This window comes from Xyrauchen texanus, chromosome 9 (assembly GCF_025860055.1).
Source record: "Xyrauchen texanus isolate HMW12.3.18 chromosome 9, RBS_HiC_50CHRs, whole genome shotgun sequence".
Lineage (NCBI taxonomy): Eukaryota > Metazoa > Chordata > Actinopteri > Cypriniformes > Catostomidae > Xyrauchen > Xyrauchen texanus.
In genome coordinates, this window is record NC_068284.1 from 15358032 (window position 1) to 15376314 (window position 18283).

Sequence of the window (18283 nt, forward strand, 5' to 3'; positions counted from 1 at the left end):
TGGAGAATTTTTCATAGAAGATTTTGAATTATATTCTTTCCTTCAAACGAATGGACATTCTTTCCTATGCTATGTACTATTGTAAAATTGGCCAGTCGGTAAGGCTGTGCTCCAGGGAAGTGCCATCCATATAAGCAAGGTAAGCAGTGCTTACCTAACAGAAGGGTGAAAAGAAAATAGACACTATGAAACATTTAAATATAATTGTCAACATAAAGTGTTGTTTTCATTCAAATTCGTCATCTTTCATCTCTGTTGAGCAGCACAGACAGTTATTCCTTTGTTTGCTTTGGTTTACTTTATGTTATGCTCTCTCTGATTCCAGTTGTTTACGGGCCTTTCATTCAACACTGTACGTTCATTCACACCCATTCCAAATGGTCAAGGTAAGCATGCTTACCAAAATGAGTAAGCCAATCAGAAGCTTCTTCCTTCAGTCACACCATCTGCTAGATATTAGTTTTGTGTCAACACGTTCAAGTTCACTTAACCACTGCATTATTAAGTGCTAAAATGGATACAGTGTAAGCATGGATGACCTACATGGATTTTGAAAAGTAAATTTTTATTAAAAATCGAGAAAGAGAGGCTATCGAAACTTCAACAAGAGGGCTACTTTTGCAACAAAGTGATGGAGATGTTCATTAGCGAGGAGAGTTGCATGGATTTTGTGTTCAAATAAAGGTAAATAATATATTTAACAAAATCTGCATTATTGACACTAGGTCATAAATAGGTAATTGTTTCTGGTTAGTCTGAGGCTATGAAGTGGTGATATGGCAATCATGTCCTTTTTGTTTCATGCTCTGTCTGTTTTATGGTTGTAAAGTAAGGGTGCAGTGTCTGTTTAAAAAAATATATTAAGGGATGTAGACTGCCATATCTACATTACATTTGCCTTGTGCATTCAGGTTAAGATTGTTGTGTTTGGTGGTCAGATTAGTTAATTGCTGCTGTCCATTACAGTGGTTCTGAACTATAGGAAGAGTGACGTGTGAGGCCTATGATGTTGAAACATTTTGCTTACCAGTAACTGGCAGTATTTTCTTTTTCTTTTTGTTGTACGTCAAAAAAAGCTCTTCTGAGGCTTTGGTTCATTGTATGATTTAATGGACATAAACATGCTTGGCTCAGTATATGACAATCTTTAAAATGTTTCATTTGTGTGATATGAGCCATATTACTGTCCAGAATTTAAAACTATTTGGTCATGAAGTTCGCCACTTTGACATAATTGTTTCCATTGACTGGTGGGTTCTAAGGCAACGTCTATAACATTTCTGTGAAATTACACTTACCCATATAATGTGTTTTGGGCACAGAATTTATTAATGTGTATTAAAAATCTTTGATGCTTGCCCAGTCTCAAAGTCCACAGCACATGCATAATGTGTTCTCACAATCAGCGTGTCAATGGCCCAGTTAAGTGCAGCTTCCGAATAATAAGTAATGCTTAATGATGTCTCAGAGGTCAAAATCTGCAGGTTCCAGAGCGTTTTGAACGGTTTCCCCTTATCATACACTAAGTGCTACTTTTAACGTCACTGTCATGTTTGTAACGTCAATAAATAATATGATGTGCATTTAAATTCACAGTTTTGACCAAGTGTTTGGTTGCACTACTTTTTCTCTGTGTCTGATTCAGAACAGGCGGAGCTGTAGATCTAATGGTCCTTAGATAAAATGAACCGCTATTTTTTATTCTTCCAGTTATAATTTGCACTGCAAAAAAAAAAAAAAAAATATGACAGCTGTAACTAATCAATGCTGGCAAGTGACCATGGTATACGTGGGATAATCTACGGCTAGGTCTTTATATATATATATATATATATATATATATATATATATATGAAAAAATCATAGTGGCTGGTAAAAAAAAAGAATTTCATACTATAGGTAGACCGATATATCAGTTTTACCTACTAATCGGTGTCGATAGTTGCTTTTTGGAACTATTGGTTATGGTTAAAATATATGCCGATAGTTGCAGATAGTTAGTTTATTATTCCTTTGTGTTCCTCTGTAGCCTGCACTATTTTGATTTGATAATCAAGTAATCTGAACTGAAGCGAGGGCATGCAAAGAAATATGTAACTATATGAAAAACGTCTCCTATCAGCACATACATTTTGTCTCCAACTTCATATTTTGAGAATAATAATAAACCTTATTCAACATTAAACCTCATCTTGTGAAATATATATATATATATATATATATATATATATATATATATATATATATATATATATATATATATATATATACATATAGAGAGAGAGAGAGAGAGAGAGAGAGAGAGAGAGAGAGAGAGAGAGAGACTCTTCATCTTGTCAATATATAGGCTATAAAAAGCTTAATCTTGTAAATACTTAGATTAAGAGAACATTTAGAGTCAAGTCTTTGTCATTTCAAAATAAGAGTTCCTGGTGTGTTTTAGGCTTGTTTACAGTTTAAAGTTCCACACAATGCGCCAAAGGTTGTTTTGTGTGTGTGTGTGTGTGTGTGTGTGTGTGTGTGTGTGTGTGTGTGTGTGTGTGTGTGTGTGTGTGTGTGTGTGTGTGTGTGTTTGGTTATTATTGGGATTCTGGTTGAAAAATGAACTGAATCTGGAATATTATTCATGTTGGACTCTTGTGGACTCTTGTAGCCTCTATGTCTGTGCCCATTGTAGTATAGTCATTTTTTTATATTCTTTATATCAAATTTAAAAACGATCAGCCGATAAATCGCTAATGGTCTTTTTACCACCTTAGTTATCGTTATCGGCAAAATCCACTGTCAGTTGACCTCTGTTTCAAACCCTGGTTATGATGGTTATTTACAGTCTGGATTTTTAATTCTGCAAATGAAGGTTAGTTTACCTTAAGTGTTAAGTGCTACACCATGCTCACCTGTTTATTCATGAAGATGTAGATGACAGGGTTGATGGCAGTGCTGAATTTGGCTAGGAGGGAGGGCATGATGCTAGCCTCCACAGTCACCAGTCCTGGGGCCCCAAAAGTGGCCAGCAGAGCCATGATACCATAGGGCAGCCAGCAGAGCAAATAGAAAATCACCATGGTGATGACCATAAGAAGAACCCGGTGCTCCCGTTTGCGACTCAGGGGTGTGTTCAAACCGCTGACCTTGAGTTTAAGATGAAGATAAAGAGATGGATCATCAGCAACGTTGAAAATTAACTAAGAATATATGTAATTTCAAATTAATATGATCCACTATATAACTGTATACCTGTATAGCCAGTACAAAACTTTATTAGGCCTCTAATTATTGATATAACATGCAGTTCCCTATCTGTCACTCACTCAACATTGTGTCGATGGGTTGACACTAGGGGTCGCTCCTGCGGTGCCCAGACATCTCTGATCTTGAGAAAAGGCCAATGGAAATTGAGAGGCACGAGGAGGTTAATTCTAATTCCTTGGGCCCATTCTAGCAGGGGTGTTGCGGCTTCTTGGGCGTTGTCCCACGGCATCTCTCTAGCAGACATATGTAGAGCCGTGGGCTGGGCAACACCTAACACTTTAGCAAGGTTCTATAACCTCAGGGTTGAGCCAGTTTCATCCCGTGTGTAATCAGGTGACACAAACAGGTAAGTTCGGGTCAGCTGGCCGGATGTATCACTTGTGCATAGCGCCTTTCCCCTCCCTTGAGGCGAAGACATGCCGTCTTTCCCCAACTGCATTCGCAAGAAGTGTGAACCCTGGACATTCTTCCTCCCTAGCCTAGCTGCCGTCGAGTCTTCGGAGAGGCTTGCTGCTGCCCCAGTACGGGCGTCACCAGGCCCCCGTACTGAGGTAAGTGCTCCACGTGTGCTGGTTGTTCCCCTAGGCAACCCCATGTGATGTATATTCAGCAAAATTGTTTCCCTGCCAGTAAACTGCATCTTCCTTGGACAGAGGGCCCTCTGTCCTTGGTCGCCGTGTTTGTAGTAACTCCTCCCCCCTTGGGTAGGATCTACCAGGACATTGCTCTGCACAATGTGCTTCCGCTCCTAACCGGTAAAGACCGTGTGTTGTTTTCCACCTAACGTAACCTCCGTTCCTTGATGGTGGGAACAATACGTTGTGTCCCGCCAGCCACAACACTGAACCAACCACTGAAATGGCCAGGTCTTTGGCTCTGCTCCTCAGTGCGATACCTGATGTGTGTTTGCAGCATCACTCCTTTTATACCTGTATGTCTGGGGGAGTGGCATGCAAATTCCACATGCCAATTTCCATTGGCCTTTTCTCAGGGTCAGAGATGTCTAGGCTCCGCAGGAGTGACCCCTAGTGTCAACTCATCGACACAACGTCTTGTTACCTCCATCAGGGAACGGAGGTTACGTCAGTAACAGAGACGTGTCTAATCTTTTTTTCTTAAATGGAAAGTTCACCCAGAAGTGAAAATTCTGTCATAATTTACTCACCCTCAAGTTTTCCAAAACCCACATGACTTTCTGTCTCCTATGGAAAAAAAGAGCCTGAATGCTTAGGACTGTCAATCTCTCCTGTTGTGTTCCACTTAAGAAAAAAACGCATTGGAGCAACATTAGGGAGAGTACTGTAAATGATGACAGAATTCGTAATTTTGGGGTGAACTAACCATAAGTCATCAAAGTTTAATACTGCAATTTCTTGTGATCTTGAAAATCATCAGTTAAATGTAGCTAATTAGTCATGCTCAAGCGCTTAGGAGATGGACATTAAGTCTATTAGAATGTCTGTGTAAAGGCTTGAAAACTGCTGACTGAGCAATTGTTGCTCTTACTGAACAGCCCGAGGAGGATCAATAAAGTATTCATAAAGAGCAATTTAGCATCCTCCAATAAAATTGCATGGAATGATAGCAATTCAGTGACCTCTTACAAGTATTCAAATGACAAGATTAACACAAGTCATTTCACTTTCCACAAGTTAATTATGTCCTCTCACTGGTACAGCTTGATTATTTATAATTGTCTTCTAATTAAAAAAAAAAACTTTTTTATTTTTAGATTTCCTTAAATTTTCACTTAAATTACCCCATGAAATTTTATCAGATTTGTGTAATTTCAGCATAAAATATAATTATTTAGCATTTCCCGTCTAGCATTGCTGCAGGACACAAATGTTAACATTGGGCATCGTGGCACAAAACATATTTTATGCTAAACAAAACGATGTTCTTAAAATCACGTGAAACATTTATCAACCTTACCATGTACTGCAGTAGACAAGAATGCAAAATTATTAACGTGACATAAGCTGGTTGAGTAAAATGGTAATTTTGTGAAAGCATAAACAACAACGTAATGTGATTTTTGGTACAGTAAGTTGTATTTTATTACTTTAGACAGTATTATCATGATAATAAGGATGTACAAGTAGTTTGACCATCTCTTATCAGCATGCCTCCTCATCAGAGAGACCAATGAACAACAAGCTCTACAAGCTGAGAGCATGGATCTCTTTTCAATGAGAGACGAGGGACTGCTGCATTATCTGCCATACAGAAACTTGGATTTCTGCACAGATTCCAGACTCGAACCCATGGGGTTCTCATACACCGAGCGGACAGACCTCTCTGGTAAATGCAGAGGTGGTGGTGTATGTTTTATGACCAACAAATCCTGGTGTGATCAGAGGAACGTCTAGGTTACGTATGTAACCTCTGTTCCCTGATGGAGGGAATCATTATAGTTACCCTAGGGAGGGGAACAAGGCGACGCTAGCCAACCCAACGGGCCGAGCCTAGCCGGGCCTCTTTTCTCGAGTGGCCGAGGAAAAAGGCCCCCCATTTAATTATTTCTGTTTCCCTCGCCTTGTCCCCTCCCTTGTCCAGGTAGACTGGGATGACCTGCCGGCAGACGGGGCAAAAAAGGCACGCCCCTCCCCATGTAAAGGGGGGTGTACGTCATGCCGGGGGCTCCCCTGCCTGAGAGAATGAGAGAGGAATGTGGCAGGGCGGAGGGCGGGCCGGGTCATGATTATACACACCCGGTCCCTTATCAGGCTAATCAAGCCTCCGAGAGGGATAAAGGCTGCGGAGGACTGTGCGGGAGAGAGAGATAGTTTACAGACATGTCCGTCATGTGTGTGTGTTTGTGTCTTCTGTTTCAGTTTATTATTTATGATGAAAAGCTGGTTCTCGCCTCCTCCTTTCCATTGACTTCTTTACAGTGTGTGTGTGTGTGGGGGAGGGGTTCTCCCCTTTTCTCCCCAATTTGGAATGCCCAATTCCCAATGTGCTCTAAGTCCTCGTGGTGGCATAGTGGCTCGCCTCAATCCGGCCAGCGGAGGATGAATCTCAGTTGCCTCCGCATCTGAGACCATCAATCCGCGCATCTTATCACATGGCTTGTTGAGCGCATTACCGCAGAGACATAGAGCATGTAGAGGCTTTGCGCTAATCTACGCAGCATCCATGCACAACTCACCACGTGCCCCACCGAGAGCGAGAACCACATTATAGCAACCACGAGGAGGTTAACCCAACATGACCACACCCACCCTAGCAACCAGGCCAATTGGTTGCTTAGGAAGCCTGGCTGGAGTCACTCAGCATGCCCTGGATTCGAACTTGCGACTCCAGGTGTGGTAGTCAGCGTCTTTACTTGCTGAGCTACCCAGGCCCCCAAACAAGCCCTTTAAGCTAGCTGTAGATGCTAGTGATGTTGGTTTGGGTGCTGTTTTTCTTCAAGATAATTCAGTGAGGGTTGAGCATCATGTGTGGTATTTTTCAAAGAAATTTGATGTCCATCAGAAGCACTATTCTACAATTAAAAAGGAAGCTCTAGCCCTTATTCTTGCTCCGAATCATTTTGATGTGTATGTCTCATCCAGTTTTCCACTTACTGTGTATATTGATCATAATCCTTTGGGTTTTCTGATGGAGTTTATTTCTGGAGGGTTATGATCTTAAGCTTTGTCATATTCGTGGAAAGGATCATTTGTTAGCAGATGCCCTATCATGGTCATAGGTGTCTGCCTGATTCTTTTGCATTTTGCATGTGATTGTTGTATTTAATTTATTTTTTGGTGTTGCTTTAGGTTGTCCTATACAACCTTTTAAGGATGGCAGTGTTATGTCCTTTTGGTTACCTTATTCAGAATTTCAGCATTACCAGTTCTAACCTGTTCTAACCTGTGGTCTGTTGCAGTTACCTGGTAGCTCACCTGCAATCTCACTAGTTGATTGGTGTCACCTTCTGGGAACCATTTTAAAGCCCAAGGACACACATTCTCATTCTCTCTCTCTCTCTCTCTCTCTCTCTCTCTCTCTCTCTCTCTCAATTTCAATTTTCAATTTAAAATTTTCTTTATTGGCCTGATTGTGTTTACATACAATATTGCCAAAGCATTAATACACAAAACAGATAATGACAAGACAAATAATAATGATAAGATAGAATTTAAATATGGTGCCAGGTAATGAATCAAATAAAATAAAAAACTATAATAACAATATACACTATACAATATAAAATAAAATATGCATTTAACAGGATAAATCTGTCAGGATAAATCTCTCTCGCTCCCTCTCTCTCCTTGCCACCTTGCCATCTTGCAGTCTGTGCCACATTACAGTGCACCACTATCTTTTTTTATTTATCTTTGTAATTAAATAAACAACATTTTTCATTGGCAGCTTTTGTCTCAGTGTCATTAATGTTGCTTACTGCTTACATACTTGGATATGTTGACACATTCAATAACCTACCTGATTTGTTGCACCTGTTTGCATACATGTAAGGCATAAGCCGACTATTATGTTAATCAAATGCAGGACGGGCTTTAACCATGAAGCACATTTAACCATTGGGGCACAGCCACATTGACGCAGTCACCAATAGCAATGTATGCTTTTTATGTAATGCTTATTTCCACCATGTTTACACACGAGATTTCACTCAGAGCTTTAGCTCCATACAGGAAAAAACATTCATATGGACATTGAGCATGCATTGAACTCTGATTCAGGAAAATCTTTAGGTTTTCCCACACACTTGTATCTGCGCAGATGTTTTTTCCATACATGGGAGCAACATTAGAAGTGCAATGCTGTGCAGGAGCACAGCGTAGAGGGAACATTAGTCACCACCCATATGTGCCGGTTGGCTTTCAGTAATATTTGAGTGTTAATACAACATAATTTAAAAATTTATCTCAACCAAAATTATGATTCAAATTTTTTTTTTTTAAATCACCATTGTATCAATGTCTCCTTGCTATCTGGAACAATTATGCTGGCTTGGACCAGTGCTTATCCTGTCAAATTCTCATTGTAGCACTTTCTGGCCCTTACCATCTCCATAAAACAAGCATTAATAAAGGGAATCGTAAAAGGAAAGTTGCTTCTGTGCTCAAACTGAGTCAGGTTGTTTCAAAAGGGCAGACTCCAGCATAAGACTGCCACCTGAACTGTGAGCAGTGAACTGTAGGAGAGTTTGCAGACAGTCAATATGGAGACAGATGGTATCTGAGAGAGGATACAGGCACAATGTTGTCCTCAGGGTTCTCATTAGCTTTGAGCTATGAAACAGATACTGCTACGCAGGCAGCAACCCAAAGCTGAGTGGATGATTATGCTCTAAATTCCATTTAATAAATCTAAATTAGGGTTGTGGACTACAAAAGTAATTCAGAGGAATTTACACTGGGGGAAATGTACTTATGTAATCTGTGCTACAGTCACTACTGCCAACCTGATATGTTATCATTAGAAGAGTGATAGACACCAGGTTGTAATAATATTGGACTAAAGAGGGGTAGGTGTAGGCTTACACTGAGAAACTCAACATAAGTCCTCGGATATGGAGCCTGTTCACATTAAATCGTCCTTAATTAGTTCCAGATGTGGACATCTTTACACCCTTCTGTTGTGTATCTATAGTTCATTAAAATAATAATATCCCAACAAATGATCTGATCTCTCACTATAAGTTATAGTTTAGGCTGATTGTCTGAGTTGGTCTTCAGATTCTGGCCATTAGTACTGTGGCTTTGTGGGTCTCACAAAGATGTGGGTGTTTACAGAGCAATGTGAAAATGACACATTGCTGTTTGCTCAAGGTGAGACAAACAGGTCGCTACCATCATTGGGACTTGCACATTTGCACTGAAAACCCAGCATAGTCAAACAAAGCCTCACCGTTCTCCTCAGAAGTTTACATGCTGAATCAGTCCATAAGACCATCTGCTAAACAAAGAGATCATGTCGCTTCTAAATAGCCAAGAGCCATTAGTTCTGATTAAGCCATAAGTAAAAAAAAAATGGTCAACAACCAGCCATATCAAACCAGCCTTATACAACTTATAAATAATAATAATAATAATAATAATCAGTACACACTTTCATTGAGTTGTTTAATTTAATTTCATTCAATTTGCATTATCTTTATTCAGAAAAGTTGGCATTCACAGCTTTTTATTTCTTAATATCCTTCTTGTTCATGAAGCATGATTATGTTAATATTGTAAAAAATTTATTTTGCATGTTCTGTAACCAGATATTTCTTCCAAAAGTTCTTGTACCCTCAAATCAACCCAATTTAATCAAATTACTGACAAGCATCATCCCCATCAGGCATTTCTGTATCAGTTCAGGTGTGATCACATTTTCCTCTTAGCACTACTGATAGTGTGTTGCATGAGCATCCTCTGACACAAGGACTCAATGCTCCATTGGGAGCTCAAACAATGGTGAGTGTGATTCAGATGTTGAGTTCACACTCGAAAATTACATTTTCACTCCACTGACGGTTAGGTTTAGGGTTGGGGTTAAAATGAATTATGTTTTGCAATCAAATTTGCTGTTGACTAAACAAATTTGCTTTGCAACCAACTCGCTTTTGGCACCACTCTGCGGACATTTTATGTGCAAACTGGAGCTCGCACATGCTCATACGTTGAACAAGACTTCCTGCTTCGACCACTGGAGGTACTGATTCAATTAGAAACAGTACCCCAAGTAATAAAAAGGAAATAAAAATAATTGTCAGCTGAAAAATGACAAACTTATCCATTCACATTGAGGGAACAAAAAGGTGGGTTATAGTACGTCTTTCGTACCATTTCATTGCATCAGTTACACAAAAATGACGAAAATTCATATCACGCTTCCAATTTCCCAATGGATAATGTACAAACACTACATAGATTATTATAATTTACAACTGTATCTGCTGATTTGGATTAAAATGCCCCATAAATACTTACCAATATAAATTGTTCAAAGTTTTTTTTTTTCTTTAAATAAAATTGTAGTGGTGTGAATCTTAACTAAAGAAGTTTACAGACATTTAAAGTACATTTATTAAAAGTAAAATAGTACATAAAATAAAGTGATATAATGCATGAAGAGAAAATGCATGATAAATGTAAAGAAAAATATGTGTTAAGAAAATGCAATAATTTATTGATTTTCATTTTGTAATCACTGTATTTATTTAATTCAGGGAATAATGCTTTCATATTACTGACATGTTACATTTTTCACCAAGTATTTTCTGCTTATTTATTTATTAAAACTTTTTATATAAAATTAAAAGAAGAAAAAACATTGAAAGAGCTTGAATAAAGTGTTATCTTAGGCACAAATGTTATGGTGCAGATGCGGAGCAGGTTTCTTTCCAAGTGAATTGGGGAGCGAGAGAGGCGCGGAATATCTCATCTGGCCGTCCTAACAGTCACACTATACGGTTGCGATGCTAAAGTTATGACACTGCCAGAACTTCGTCGGAGGCTAAATATCATCACAAATGCTATTAATCAGCCGTCTGTGAACATGTCACACTGAACGTAGTAAGATTGCAGATTTTGCCCTACGACGACAAAAATCCTTGAATTCCAATTTGACAGAATCATGGCCAAGATTGTAAAGTGTGCGCCGGGCTTTAGAGTTTATGGTATATTGAACCGGAGGTATTTGTATTGTGCTTATTGAACAGCAGCTGGGCTTTTCACAGAATAACATTTTTATTTTGATCTTTGATGAAAAGTCACATGATCATGACACATCACCCTTTTTGATGAGCTATTAAAAACTTGAAGAATAAGAACTTTAGATTTAATTTAAACAAAGAACAATGAACTGAGAATAAATGAATCAATGAAGGCAAAATGTTGTTTATTATTATTTTTGTATATGCTGAATTAGGGGTTGGCGATATGACTAAAATCTTATATCACAATAAAAATCAGTTAACAATAAATAACCATATTGCAATGCCTATTTTTGGAAAACCTAGTCAATGAAATAAATACTTTTGAAATGAAAACCAATTCCTCTTATATAATTGTATCTTTATTTAGAACTTTACAAAGTTAAAAATAAAATAAACCTCACCATATATTCAATTTCACATTATGCCACATTTCAGTCTAATATGTTGCTGATCAGATTTATTATAAAATTTCTTCAAGAAACTGAAGCTCTTTTTAAAGCAAAAGTAACAAAGAAAATATTACATAATTTTAGTAAAAATACACAACGAAAATAACACGTCTTGCATAAAATAAATGTAAAGAATATGCATAAACATATATAGGCTAAACAAAATGGAATTGATGCGGAGCGCATGGCATTCATTATATTCTTTAGCGTGCTTCATTTAAGGTGTTAAAACAGATTGTTTGTATTACCACAAGTGATTATCGTCGCGTGACAGTTTGCAGATTATTTATTTTTTAATCTGTGTCATCTTTTGTGACCCCTTCATTTCCAATTACTTATAAAGCTCCCCTTCATTTTCTTAACTTTTATTTTGATCACATCAGCAAAACAATAATTAATCAAATTATGGTGACGTAAAGACGTGCGGAGTAGTAAAGCGCACCTCGGCATGTTAAAGAGATGATTCAAATGTCTGGATCACAGTCATGCTCTCCTTGCAGTGTGTCAGTGAGATCATGGTGGACTTCTGCCTCCTCTGCTGTAGAGCGCTCAGAATCAGCCCGCAAAATCAGAACTGCAAAGAATCAGCCACGAGTTTGTGGGCACCGTTGCCTGATCTGCATAAATCCTTCAGTGAATCTGGTGCTAAACCAGCGCTCGCATGATGCTGTTTTAATGTCCCATTGAATTCACCTTGAGATTAACAATCCAAGTCTTTGATGTAACGTTTATTATTAATTCACTTGCTGTCATTTTATTCACTCTTCCCATTGCACGTGATGAACATATGAATATCATTAATAAAACAATATTTTAAATAATGATATTAAAAACATAAAAAACAGTGTATATGGAAAGATACACATACAGACATCAAATTTCTAAATGTAAGGGAATGTAGGCTACAACAGGGGTGTCCACAATGTTTGCATGATGATCTGCTTTTAAACGACCAACTCAATAAGACTTACCAACTAAAAAAAACAGTTACATTTTTCTTTAAATGCTTGTTGGGACTACTGCATGTATCCCTACATGGAATTCATCTTGTTTAATGTTGATATCATTCAATTTTAACACTAAACTCAAAACACCTACAGCACAATAGATCCCAATAGCCAGGGCATTTACCTTATTCTGATGACTTGCACTGAATGGAATCAGACAGGTTTGCATAATCAGGGCAGTAGCTGCTGGTAGCTAGTCTCAAACAGGCCTCCAAATAGTCATTAGTCATGGTGGACCGGTGTTTAGATTTAATAATCTTCATGTGAGAAAAGGCTGATTCACATAAATAAGTTGAGCAAAACAGTGCAGTATATGAGATGGAACATTTTCTAATATTTGGATACTTTCTTCTGCAATAAGGTTCCAAAACTGTCCATAAAATGCCCTCACCTTCACCTGAATGTCAGTCTGCAGTGTTCAAATCTCCTCCTCTAATGCTGATGGGTTCATCTGAAACAGCTTTCCCAAGTCTGAGGCTAGGGAATCATCCTCATGTTCATCTCCAAATTGAAAGCACATAATTGTAGCGATTGGCTCAAGTAAAGCAATGTCTTGAAAACATTTGTCAAAGTGTGACCTGACCTTTTCAATTTGCTCAATATAGCACTCACTGTCAAGTTGTGTAGGCTCCTTTCCTTGCTTATGCAGCTCAGATGCAATGTTTTGGAAGTTCCCTAGTTCGTGGTGCTGCAGCTTAGATGTGAGTAACTGCAGTTTTTGACTTTTTGCTTGGTACCACACTCATTTTCAGATGGTTGGAATTTATATAAAATGTATGGTTTGCGGATGAAGATCATTTGTGTTAACTACCGAAAACTGTTAGCTTCGGAATTTCACACTATGTTCTTTCAAACCTTTGGAAGGCACAAACCTAGTTGTCATGGCAACTGAATAAACAAAAAACTTGCCTGGTAAAAATTTACATGTGCATTAAAGAAGGAAAGACGTTATATTTATTTGTATAAAAATTTAACAAAAGCATATACAGTATACATTGTGTGCGATCTACCAGCTTTGTGATCGACTGGTAGATCACGATCGACGTATTGGTCACCCCTGGGCTATAGAATAAGAGGCAATTCATGTTTTCAGAGTAACAATAGGCCTATATATGGCATATTCTCATTTTGTTTATAGTTATGAGAGTTGTATGTCAGTTACACATCTACAAAAAACAGAAATAAACCAAATAATTAAACTCACCTCAGTTTTAAAATAGATTTATTATTTACTCTTAAAAGTCCAAGAACATAAAGATACCTCAGAATGTTATTATTATTATTATTATTATTATTATTATTATTATTATTATTATTATTATTATTATTATTCAAATACGTTTCCAACACCTTGCGGCCTAAAAAATATGGTTATGTTTTTCTTCATTTTGTCAATTTTACAGCTTATATAACTCTGTCTCGAGGTCAGCTGTTGACTCAAACTGCTCCCATGTTATTTAAAGAGATAAAGAGATGTTGAATTGATTACTTTGTTTTTATACAAAGTCACATTACTTCAGCATGTGCTGGGACCCCCTTTTCAATAATTTCACAGACACAATGCATTTATGCTGGTGACATTTATAGCTATGAAGGCTGTGCCCCTAAAAGCTTTTGACTGTATCTTCAATAAAATGGGTTTACCAAAGGGGAATATAATTTTGGCAGTGTCATTATGACACCTGCCAAAAATATATTCCCCTCCCAATCTCAGGAATACAAGGCCACAGAGACATCACATTTATACTGGTGACATATCTTGCTATGGATGTTGTGTCCTCAAAAGCATTTGATTGTATCTTCAAATGGATGGTTTTACCAGGGGGGAATATGATTACAGCAATGTTTTTATTACACCTGCTGAAAATGTATTCCTCTCAATATCAGGGTTTCAAGGCCACAGAGACATCACATTTTAGCTGGTAACATTTCTAGCTATAGAGGCTGTGCTCTCAAAAGCATTTGACTCTATCTTCAATAGGATAGATTTACCAAAGGGGAATATAATTTCGGCAATGTCCTTACTAAAACTGCCGAAAATGTATTACCCTCCCAATCTCAGGATCCAGAGACATCACTTTTGTACAGGTGACATATCTTCTTATGGAGGCTGTGACCTCAAAAGTGTTTGACTGTAACTTCAATATAATTGATTTACCAGGGGGGAAAATCATTTCAGCAATTACATCTGCCAAAAATGTATTCCCCTCTCAATCTCAGAATAACAAGGACACAGAGACATCACATTTTTGCTGGTGACATTTCTAGCAACTGAGGCTGTACCCTCAATATATAATTCAGGCAATGTTATTATTACACTTGCTGAAAATATACTCCCCTCTTGATCTCAGGATTTTAATGGCACAGAGACATCACCTTGTTGCTGGTGACATTTCTAGCTGTGGAAGTTGTGTCCTGAAAAGCATGTGACTCTACCTTCAAAGGGAACTGTTTACTAGGGGGCAGTATAATTCCGCCAGGGTCGTTGTTACACCTGTTGTAATAATATTGCCCTCCCCAACTCAGCTTTGCAAGTTAAAAGGTTCATTAAACTTATGGTGCTGGCATTTCTAGCTATGGACATTGTGTCCTGAAAAGCTTGAGTCTCTACATTCAAAGGTAACTGGTTACCAGGCAGTATAATTTCGGCAGGGCCGTTGTCACACCTGCTGTAATAATATTGCCCTCCCCAATTCAGCTTTACAATTTCACAGGTTCATTAAATGTATGGTGCTTACATTTCTAGCTATGGAGTTTCTGTATGTGAATCTACGTTTAACATCTTTTTGTCACAGTGGCCTCATCAGCCTGCACCACACCAACATCTCCTGTCGCAAAGGTCTCACCAGCCCTTTCCACATCAATATCTCCTGTCTTAGTGGTCCCTCCTGTCTGCAACACACCAACATCTCCTGTTGCAGAGGTCTCTCCAGCCTGTTCCACACCAGCATTTCTTATCCCAGTGGACTCTCCAGCATGCTCCACACCAACATCTTCTGTCCCAGTGGCCTCTCAAGCCTGCCCCGCATCAACATCTCCTGTCGCAAAAGCCTCTCCAGCCCATTCCACATCAGTTCTCCTGTCTCTGTGGTCTCTCCAGCCTAATCAACCCCAACTTCTCCTGTCCCATTGGTTTCTCCAGTCCGCAACATACCAACACCTCCAGGGGTCTCTCCTGCATGCCCTGCACCAGCATCTCCGTGTCCTGTGCCAGTAGTCTCTCCAGCTAGCTATTTTCTGCTGTCTTAAATACCTGTCTGTGCAAACTCACAAGTAGCCTCCGAATCCCCAGGAGCTGTTTCTTCATCAGTGTCTGTCTCTTTTGATATTGAAGCATGTATGTATTTAGTACTTAAACTACAATAACAGATCATAAGAAGAATTTGGGTGGAAAGTGTGGTATTAAATAAAAAATGTATATGATATGTAGACAAATATACCCGTGTTACCATGTTGTAATTGTGGCACCTGCTTCCTGCGAGGGGCTCGATGCCGGGGCGGGGCTGCGGGGGCGGCGCCACTCACAGCCACGTCCTGCCCCAGTTCCTTTCTTCCCGGAAACGCATGAGGAGCTGACAAGATCGTGGATGGCACCTTTTACTCTCCGGTTCTGATCTTTTGGCTCCCCCGCTCTCACTACCCTCGATGGTGGGGCGGCCAAGGGCTACTCGTCGATGCCCCCAGTGGATAAGGCGCTCATGGTGCACCTATGCCCACAGAGCGCTGCAACCTGGCACGGGCACCCGAAGCTCCCATCTAGCACCAATAGGTTTACATCATCCTTGGCAGCCAAAGCCTAAGGTGTCGCTGGACAAGCCGCCTCCGCCCTGCACGCGATGGCTCTCCTGCAAGTCCACCAAGCCAAGGCGCTGAAAGAGCTGCACATGGGTAGTTCCGCACTGGGATTGATGCAGGAACTGCGCTCGGCGACCGCCCTCGCCCTCTGGGCGATGAAGTTCATAGCGCAGTCTCTCAGGTGGGCAATGTCCTCCATGTTGGTCCAGGATCGCCACCTTTGGCTCAACCTGGTCAAGATGAGAAAGACCGACAAGGCACGGTTCCTTAACGCCCCCATTTCCCAGGCTGGCCTATTCGGCGACACTGTCGAGAACTTTGCCCAGCAGTTCTCGGCAGTGAAGCAGCAGATGGAGACCATTCAACACATCCTGCCCAGAAAGTGATGGAGGGAATGAGACATTGTGTCCCTCCTTCCACAACGCTGAACTACCTGCTGAAATGGCCAGGACCTTATACTCGGCTCCTCAGCACAAAACCTGAAAGATCGGTATGCATGCCAGCTCCTTTATACCCGTATATCAGGGGAGTGGCATGCAAATACCTTTTATCAAATATCAGGTGTAAGGGGCACCCAAGAGTTACCCCTGATGTCACTACATCAACACAACGTTTCATTCCCTCCCTCAGGGAACAGAGGTTATGAAATTAACCAGGACGTTTCCTCTGATTGGTGGATGCAGCTTGTAATTAGCCTTCTTTGAACCTCCATGCATAGTTTTTCACAGATTGTAGAGTCACTAGTGAACTGTATGCTGAGATTAAACCTACTATGATTTGCACTAATCCAAGGGCAGTTAAGTACAGCTGGAGGGTTATGTGTGTTTGTGGCTTGGGGAACATAACAAAATTGAATTAGTGGAGATTATATCTGGCAGAATTCAGCAGGTGTCATTTACAAACCATAAGTATGAAGAACTGGCCAATAACTTGCATTTTTTTTCTACCTGGCTGTGAGTGCCAAACTGTACATAAGCATATCATATAGACTAGAGGTTTATGTACTGTATTATTCAATATTATTTTTGTTATTTCATAAGCGACTAAAGGTAATACATTCAAACAATGGGTTATATCAATGGGTCATGAAGATACATAAACCATATCATATAATCATATATAAGCATTGCAAATGAATTTGGGTCAGAATCTGATCTGACTATCTGTCAACATGTGTTTCATGTTTTTTTGGAGGGCAGATGGTTAGTTTTCTCTTTTTCATCTATTCATAATTTTAATTTTGGATCTAATGGTTTGTTGAGATTAATAATTCCTTGTTTTTATTGACAGGAATGCAGAAGATCTTAGGGAGGGATATGTAAGCGATAAAATTCTTCAGTGGGGTCCAAAAGTCTGAAACCACTTGTGAAAATGCTTCTGTTTTACATTGTTTTCCAATTTAATACTAAATCTTTCATTACAATTTAGATTATCAGCTCAACAATTTCAGTGAAAAGTTTAACTGAAAAATATACATGATTTTTATTATTTCTATTTGGTCTGTCTTGGTACGACTCCACAACTTTGTGCAAAACCAGATGATCGATATCCCAGCATGATTTGAGAATGTTTCAAAGTGTATCTTTAAGTGAAGAGCATCCAAAGCAAAATATGACCTTCTATACAAAGGCATTTATATCACCTTCACAAATTTGATTACATTTAATTAGTGATCTAGGGTAGAATATTTAATATTTCTTCATGTAACAATATAACTTTTCTATATTTTTAAATCTTTACAATGTTCATGGGAAATAACACCCTGTAATCTTTGGGCACTTAGGAACAAATTATTTCCAGCAAAGCAGCTTTGCTATTTATTCACTTTGTCATAATATTTAATTAAAATCGCATGGGTTCCCATATGGTGTGAGCAGGTTTGACTGACACTGAAGTAAAGATAAATTATTCACCTGTGAGAGATCTCTTTGTGCATTGCTTCTTTTGAGACTGAGTGACATTTGAAATACTGGTTGTGTCAGGAACTTGACTCCTATGCAATTTGAGGAACGTTTTAGATTACTGACAGGGTGCACATCTCGCAATCTGTCCCATCAAACATATCTCATTAATAAAGCCAGTGTCCCATGCATGTAATTTACATTCAATTACAGTAT

The 18283-nt window shown here is 39.1% G+C and overlaps 1 protein-coding gene across 2 annotated transcripts in view; it reads right to left on the minus strand.

The window, feature by feature from the left end:
- LOC127649481 (pinopsin-like) overlaps positions 1–18283 on the minus strand; it is a 66209-nt gene that overhangs the window by 12037 nt on the left and 35889 nt on the right. The window contains exon 3 of one of the 2 annotated variants that reach the window (XM_052134587.1): positions 2898–3131. The exons of the other annotated variant lie outside the window; for it this stretch is intronic. Within the exon in view, the coding sequence (XP_051990547.1) occupies positions 2898–3131 (234 nt within the window). The remainder of the gene's footprint in view (positions 1–2897; positions 3132–18283) is intronic. 2 annotated transcript variants of the gene reach the window in all.